This window comes from Bison bison, unplaced genomic scaffold, assembly GCF_000754665.1.
Source record: "Bison bison bison isolate TAMUID 2011002044 unplaced genomic scaffold, Bison_UMD1.0 scf7180017862845, whole genome shotgun sequence".
NCBI lineage: Eukaryota > Metazoa > Chordata > Mammalia > Artiodactyla > Bovidae > Bison > Bison bison.
In genome coordinates, this window is record NW_011493417.1 from 4511 (window position 1) to 13542 (window position 9032).

The 9032-nt window shown below is 40.7% G+C and overlaps 1 protein-coding gene across 1 annotated transcript; it reads left to right on the forward strand.

Annotated features, from left to right (window-relative positions):
* Positions 1-7846: 7846 nt before the first annotated feature.
* Positions 7847-8800, forward strand: LOC104983484 (olfactory receptor 5B2-like). Its single transcript, XM_010832917.1, has one exon. The coding sequence runs from the start codon at positions 7847-7849 to the stop codon at positions 8798-8800; it is 954 nt and encodes a 317-aa protein (XP_010831219.1).
* Positions 8801-9032: the final 232 nt, after the last annotated feature.

Sequence of the window (9032 nt, forward strand, 5' to 3'; positions counted from 1 at the left end):
ACGTTCAGCCTTTCTCTGTGTGAGTCCAAGCTGGTCCATCACTTTTTCTGTGATATTCCAGCTGTCATGACTCTCTCTTGCTCTGATAAACATGTTAGAGAGGTGGTTCTCGTTTTAATTTCAGGCTTTAATGTCTTTTTTGCTCTTCTAGTAGTATTTATTTCCTACCTTCTCATATTTATCACTGTCTTGAAGATGCACTCGGCTAAAGGATACCAAAAAGCTTTGTCCACCTGCGCTAGTCACCTTTCAGCCGTCAGCATCTTCTATGGGACAATCATCTTCATGTACTTACAACCCAGCTCCAATCACTCCATGGACACAGACAAAGTGGCCTCTGTGTTCTATGCTATGGTCATCCCCATGCTGAACCCTATGATCTACAGCCTGAGGAACAAAGAGGTGAAAAGTGCATTCAAGAAGGTTTGGGGGAAGGCAAAATTCTCTCTAGGATTTGCATTTTAAAGTATTATACAAAATAATGTAGTTTCATTTGTCTCAGGTCATTCTATTCTCTCTTTTTAGCCATAGAATGCATTTAATTCCTAAAGTTATAGCCTTACCACTTCAAAAATATGTTGTTTAGGGATAATAAAATATGTCTGGAAATGTAATACTTGAAATAGTATAGCTCGGGGAAAGAATAAGATGTTTTGGGTCTTGCTTCTCAAAAACCTTAGTCATGGATTTGATTTATTCACTTGTTACACAGGCTTTTTCTCTACCACATGTCAGTGCAAATGTACATGTAAATCAGTGATACAAGCAAGGCTATGATGAGAAACACATACGTGTGCTCTATGTGGGCATGAGACATGTGGTCACATACATGGCAGTGGTGTAGACGTCAGTGATACAGCGTAGGTAGCTTTTAATAAAATAAGTTAGGATAACTTTGGGGTATTAGACTGTAACCTTATGTTTAATTTATTTATTTAGCTGAATATCTCTTCTACGTGTCTTAATTAGAGAAATATTTTGTAACTCTAAATGAAAGTATGTGCCTTATTGGCATACATTATTGCTGCTGCTGCTGCTGCTGCTGCTAAGTCCCTTCAGTCATGTCCGACTCTGTGCGACCCTATAGACAGAAGCCCACCAGGCTCCTCTGTCCCTGGGATTCTCCAGGCAAGAACACTGGAGTGGGTTGCCATTTCCTTCTCCAAGGCATGCATGCATGCTAAGTTGCTTCAGTTGTGTCCAACTCTGTGTGACCCTATGGACAGCAGCCCACCAGGCTCCTCTGTCAACAGGATTCTCTAAGCAAGAATACTGGTGTGGGTTGCCATTTCCTTCTCCAACACATTATTGAAAGACACATAAATATCACATTTAAATGGAGCTATATTTCTGTCTTGACTGAGTCATTTTGAAGAACCAAAAACCAAACATTTGGTTTTATGAAAGGATGAAAACCCTAGAAGAAAAATGGAGGAAAATAAAAGCATGTTCAGTTCTTCACAGATGAAGAATTTTTCATCTGTGATATTCACCACACATTTTCACAATGTTTAAAAATGTCCTGAGAGTTGTTGTTCAGTAGCAAAGACGTGTCTGACTCTTTGTGATCCCATGGACTGTAGCATGCCAGGTAGCCTACTAGGCTCCTCTGCCCACAGGATTTCCCAGGCAAAAATACTGGAGTGGGTTGTCACTTCCTTCTCCAGGGGATCTTTCCAACCCAGGGATCAAGCCCGCGTCTCCTGCATCGGCAGGTGGATTCTTTACCACTGAGCCACCAGCGAAGCCCAGTCAGTACATTTTTCTGCCTACAAATGCTGTGAAATTGTTAATGTTCATACTTTGGCTGAATTAGGTCATCTCTTGTCACTCCCAATGTCTGCTTCCCCACTCCATTCATTCTGTGATCCTCTTGCTGTTTCCTGACAAGTCTACACATGCTTCTGTTTCATTGCTTTTGTGCCTGAGGTTCCTTCTGAATGGAATCTCCACTTAGTTCACTCAGGGTGTCTTTAAGTGTTATCCTAACATGGAGAGCTTCCCTGATCATTGTTAAAAGTAGTCACTCTCTCCTCCCTAGGCACACATACTCCTCATCCTGTTGAAGGAAGAAACAGAACAGGCTGTATCTTGAAAGTAGGACTCCATCTTGGGTTGGACTGTGGACTTTGAGCTCTATGCCAAGTATCTATGGAAATGACAAACCAACTGGAAAACCAGGCCCCTGAAGGAAGAGCCCCAGGGCTCGTACCTAGACTCTCCCTGGCCTAAAAGAATACCCTAATTATTTGTGTAACCAAATAGAATCATACATTCTATTAAGCTCATTAGGGTATGACCACAGGCCTATTGATAATTGTCCACGATTAACTACCTAGGCTTAAGGCATATGAATCACGGGTTAACTTTGATTGTCAGGGAATTTGGGGAGGTGAGTTTGGGCACCGTACACTTAGGGTATATAAGGTTTTCACAAAAACTGGTCGGAGTCCTTGGCTAAAAGGAGACTGCCTTGGGCCTGCCTGTGTAATAAACTGCACTCCACTATCTGCATTGTCCTTCTGAGTGAGTTTGTTTCCGAGAACGCGTGGCTACAACAATGCCTTGTACAACGGCAAGTAAGCACCAAATGAACTCTATTTGGTAAATCATAAAAATACATTAATAAGATCATATAAAAGTTTACTCAGTTAATTTGGAAAATTACTTCATACATACTGATTATACTTCTAACTGAAATGCTTCATAATATTCATATAAAAATACCTGTCAGTAATAAACATAACATACATTCTATATCATTATGCATTTAATTTGATCCTCAGGGAACTCGATTCTATACTAAAACTTCAAAGGGAACATGCACCAGTGGCTCCTTTTTCTGTCTCTATCTGATTGTAGACTTCACCATCTCAGCATTGGTAAGATCCTACTGGAACGTAGGAAGACGATCATGCTGCTACGTGTAGGCAGTGAAGTATATCATAAGGTTCACATCTGTCTTTATTATGATGTTTCTCTGTTGAAACTTATTTAATGTTAGAGCTATTTTTGAGTTATAGCCAGTTTTTGAAGATCATGTAGAATGTTCCCATGTGAACTTGTATAGGCTGGGAACCGTGCAGCTGTGGTTATGTTAAGGGTTTCAGACTGAGCAACTGTCCTGGATTATACATGTGGGCCCTAAAGGAAATCACCTGTATCCCTGTAAGAAGTCAGAGAGAGACTGGCTCACAGAGGAGGGGAAGGCGGTGTAGCTATGGAGACAGAGATCGGAGTGGTGCAATTAGCAGAAGTGGAACAAGCAATAATGGATCCGATCCTACAGCCTCCAAAGGGATCACCACTAATTTGGCACGGTGAAACTGACTTTGGATGCCCAGCATTTGGAACTGTGAGAGAATAACTTTCTGTTCTTTTAAGCCGCCAAGTTTTTAAGTATTGATTCTGGTTTGGGGGAAGAGGAAAAACAAGAGCATTATGCCTAGAGCATTCTGTAGTGCCACCAAGTAGAGAAATGTTCAAAGAACAGAAGGCTCGTGCTATGTCAGGGAGACAAAGGATCCAACTGAAAAAGTTTCACGTGGTTAAAACGGGAATAATTAGAGCAAAAAAATAACCTGGGATTGGATTACAACCCAAGGCATAAATGTATGAGAACACACTAAAAAAATACATGACTAAGTAATTAATAAATTGGGAAGAAGAGACAAATCTCACTAACAGAACTCTTGTTAGAACATTGCCCCCTCTAGGAGGTGGAGCTTAGTTCCACAACACCTGCAGTTCAGTAAGCTCGACTTAGTGACTTATTTCAAAGAATATAATATAGTCACAACCTGAAAGTAAAGAGCTATTTTATTTGGTGGGAATGTTTAGGCCTCTGAGCCAGGGAGACAGCATCTCAGTAGCTCTGAGAAAACTGCTCCAAGGAGGCAGGAGAGGAAGTCAGGCTATATATAAGTTTGCAACAAAGGGAGCAGGCAGCCTGAACATCAAAGATCAGGTATCAAGTTAAGGAATTTAGCATTCTATGCACAGAAAGATGCAAGCCTCTGGGCTCTGTGAATTCTTTCCTTTCATATGCACCTCTGCTCTCTGGGGCCACTCCTGTTTCCTGGCTCCCCCTAAGGGGTGGTGGATGTGCAGATGGCTGCTTCTTGCCTTCCCCAGGTCCTCAGCAATCACCCTGAGGGCTGGAGGCATCTGGGGGATCCCAGCTTGGGGAGCCCTCATTCATATTTGGAGGCCAGAAATCGCTGATGGCTGTGACATTTCTTGCTTATTGATATGGCAGGAGATATTTTCATTTCACCATAAAAAGTGAAAAGGCTAACATTGCAACAGAAAGAGCCACCATTCTACTACCTGTTTCTTTGTATTTAGTTTTCTTAGATCCACACATAAGTGAGATCAGGCAGCCATGTTCTTTCTAGTTCTGACTTATTTCACTTAGTATAATGTCCTCCAGGTTTATTTATGCTGTTGCAAAAGGCAATATCTCCTTTTTTAAGGCTGGATATTACTCCATTGCATGTATATATGCCACAATTTCTTTTTATATATATATACATTTTTTGCTTTATTTTTTATTTTTTAACTTTACAATATTGTATTGGTTTTGCCATATATCAACATGAATCCGCCACAGGTATACATGTGTTCCCTATCCTGAACCCTCCTCCCTCCTCCCTCCCCGTACCATCCCTCTGGGTCGTCCCACAATTTCTTTATCCATGTATCCTTCAGAGACACTTAGATTGTTTCCTTAGCTTGGCTATTGTGAATAATGCTCTGAAATACACACATAGAAAACCAAGTAACTGTGTGAAAAAATGTTTATGTCGATTACATTGACAGCAACAATCATTTCACTGTGTACATGTACATCGAAACATCATGTTGCACTCAAATACACGCAACAGTTATTTTTTACATTTTAGTAAATAAGTAATACAGGATATGGAGAAAACTGGGTACGGGTTTATTAGTTTCATATGGCTTCTATTGCAGATTACATATTTTTATTGTCTGTTTTCCTTATCTCTACTCGAATCTGTACTATTTCCTGCTTTCTTTAAATTTTGGTTTTAGTGAGCACTTCTTTTCCCTTGAGATCTTTACTCATTCCTGAAATAAACACTCACAGCTGTAAGGATCTCTATGAACACTGTTTTTGTTAACTATTCAATATTTGATATGTAGCATTTTCATTTTTATTTGTCTTAATCTATTTTTTATTTCTCTTTATTTGTAATCCCTAAACACTAGAACCAATGTAATGTCTCTGGCACTACTGGTAAAGAACCCGACTGCCAAAGCAAGAGTTGCAAGAATTTGACCCCGGGGTTGGAAACATCCCCTGGAATAAGAAATAGTAATCCCTTTCAGTATTCTTGCCTGGAAAATCCCATGGACAGAGGAGCCTGGCAAGCTACAATCTGTAGGGTTGCAAAAAGTCAGACATGAGTGAAGCAACTTAGCACGCATACACGCACCAACAAGGAGCTGATGAAAATGGAATACTATTCAAAAAATTCCACTGATAGTCAAGTTAACAGCACTGATGGATGTTAATTGCATTATAGTAGTGAAAGAAACAAGACTCAAAGACCAGATATGCTAGAATTCTAATTAAGGATATTCTCGCAAAGGCAAAGTTTGTACACAAGGCATTTGTGAGGTTTCTAGGGGCCACAGGTAGGAGAAGGAGTGGATCAGAAAGAACCACAGGTTTGTCTACATGATAGAACGGTTTATATCTTGATTGCAGTAACACATAACCATATACATTAGGCCAAATTTTAAAAACTATATACAAAAACAGTATATTTTAATATTTGTGAATTATGTATTTAGAAAAACTCAAGAGGAAAGAACAAGTAATACAAAACATGCATGCACACTCATATGCAATAAGGTCCCCACAGGGTGTTCAATTGCTTCTTCCCTGGGAAGGTGGGGTGAGGAGCTGCAGATGGTCCCATGGGGGCATCCCCGAGAGCTCCATGTCTCTATAATTCACTCCTGGTTCCCTTGCACCCACGTCTGAAATACCAACACTCCACGCGACATCGTTTTAGAGGGGCCTGACTGCATGCCAAGCTCCTTGGTCATCGTATACTCACCCGAATGTTAATCATCGTCATTGCACACAGGTCTCCCTACTACCTGAGGATTTGCTATGAGCCTACAACCATGGCCAAGAAAACTACCTCTATGTAAAAATTATGACAACCTTCTCTTATTTGCTATTTACAGTGACTAGATCTGTAAATTATGTAAGAGAAGTTATTTTATTATGTTTATCCTACAAATAAGGAGAGGCTAAATGACTCCTTCCAAGGCACAATAAGAATCGATCATGGATTTGAAATTTGAACCCAGGCTCCTCTGTCTTTGTTAGTCTTTTTCCTCCGTATTTCTCTGCTTTAGAGAATTCGGAACCTTTTGACCACTACCCTCTTTCATTACTGATGAACTATTTTATGGCTGAATTTCTCACTTCACACTCACTATTCAAAATTGATTGTCTCTTCTTGTCAAGGATCAAGGTAAGCTACTGTATTCCACGTATATCAACGTGTGTGTGCTCAGTCTCTCAGTCATGTTTGACGCTTTGCAACGCCATGGACTATAACCTGCCAGGCTCCTCTGTCCAAGGAATTTTTCAAGTGGTTGCCATCTCCTCTTCCAAGGGATGTTCCTAACCCAGGGATTTTTAGTAAAAAGTACAATCCATGTAAAAGCCTTGAGGAGATTATGCATATGATGAATTATTAGAGTACAGGAGAAGATGCTTTGATTATTTTTATAATAGTAAGTAGAACCTGGAGTATAAATGTCAAAACTTTGGTTAGTAAGGGATTTGGTGATAATTATGAATCCTGCTGCTTCCTGAATAAGTGAAATTGAAAGTCACTCAGTTGTGTCCAACTCTTTGTGACCCCATGGACTATACAGTCCATGGAATTCTCCAGGCCAGAATACTGGAGTGGGTAGCCTGTCCCTTCTCCAGGGGATTTTCCCAACCCAGGAGTCAAACAGGGGTCTCCTGCATTGCAGGTGTATTCTTTACCAACTGAGCTACCATGGAAGCCCTGAATAAAGAGAAGTTAAAAAAATAAGATAAATGATACTTTGATTGTGTAGGCGTTAATTTCAGCTGGTCTCCCATTGGAGGTTTAAAACAAAAGCATCCCTAGCAAGGTCAAACTGCAGTGTAACCTTTTCCCCATAACCTCATCCTTATTATTACAGGCACCTTTAAATATGCTGACAATGGAGTATATAAATGCACACATATTTTTTATTATATTGAAACTGGATTTCAATCTTGAATCCCGAAATTTCTTCGTACAATGAAATTGTAGAATATCACATAACTTCTCAAATCTCTAATTCTTGCAACGGTAAAATAAACGTGATAACACTACCCACCGTACACACACGTATATATACACACACACATACATATACACACACATATACACACTTGTGTGCATGCTAAATTGCTTCAGTTGTGTTCGACTCTTTGCAAGCCTACAGACTGTAGCCCACCAGGCTTCTTGCCCTCCAGGCACGAACACTGGAATGGGTTGCCATTTCCTACTCCAGGGGATCTTCGCGACCTAGGGATCAAACCCACACCTCTTATGTCTCCTGCGTGGGTAGGCGGGTTCTTTACCACTAGTGGCCACATGCACAAACTTAAATGTAAAGCTCTTAGCATGAAATCAAGATAATTTTGAAGTACAAGTTATTAATGACATAATGTACAAGGTAATTGGGCACTTCCATTTCATTACAATTTATTATTTTGGGGGTCACTTTTCCCTTTATTTCTCGTTGCTCCAAGACATCTCATGGTTCCCAAATAGCACTAATGGAAAACAGCACGGAAGTGACTGGGTTCATCCTCCTCGGACTATCCAGTGCCCCCGAGCTGCGGAGCCTCCTCTGTATCATGCTCACTCTCATTTACCTCGTCACTCTGGTCGGAAACCTGGGAATGATCACACTGATTCTCCTGGACTCTCATCTGCACACACCTATGTACTTTTTCCTCAGTAACCTGTCTCTGGTGGACTTTGGCTACTCCTCGGCTGTCACTCCGAAAGCCGTGGCTGGGTTACTTATAGGAGACAAGTTCATCTCCTACAATGCATGTGCTGCTCAGATGTTCTTCTTCGTCGCCTTTGCTACTGTGGAAAATTACCTTTTGGCTTCAATGGCCTATGATCGCTATGCAGCCGTGTGCAGACCTCTGCATTATACCACAACTATGACGACAAGTGTGTGTGCACATCTTGCCATAGGCTCCTACATCTGTGGGTTTCTAAATGCCTGCTTCCATGTTGGAGACATATTCAGTCTTACTTTCTGTAAGTCCAACACGGTCCATCATTTCTTCTGTGATGTTCCAGCTGTCCTGGCTCTCTCTTGCTCTGAAAAACACGTTAGTGAAGTAGTTCTTGTTTTTATGTCGAGCTTTAATGTCTCTTTTGCTCTTCTGGTTATACTGATTTCCTACCTGTTCATATTTGTAAACATCTTGAAGATGCACTCAGCTCAAAGTCACCAAAAGGCGCTGTCCACCTGCGCTTCCCACTTCACTGCCGTCTCCATCTTCTATGGGACCGTTATCTTCATGTACTTACAGCCCAGCTCCAGGCACTCCATGGACACAGACAAAGTGGCATCTGTGTTTTATGCCATGGTCATCCCCATGCTGAATCCTGTGGTCTACAGCCTGAGGAACAAGGAGGTCAAGAGTGCATTCAAGAAGGTAGTGGAGAAGACAGATATATCTATAGGGTTGGGACTTTTAACATTGTAGTATGCACAGTAACCTCACTTAACTCCTCTCAGACTTTCCCCATGTAACTTGTTACTTTTCAAGTCTGTGAAAAAATTGAAAAGTCTTGAAAAAGTTTACACATTTGTGGTGACATCTTTATCTTTAAAAATCTGTCATCCAGTAAAAAATAAAACATTTAAAATCTAAAACCTGAATGAGAATGGCTAATGGCAAGCTTTAGAAATGTTAAGACCCACTTGTCAAAACGTAT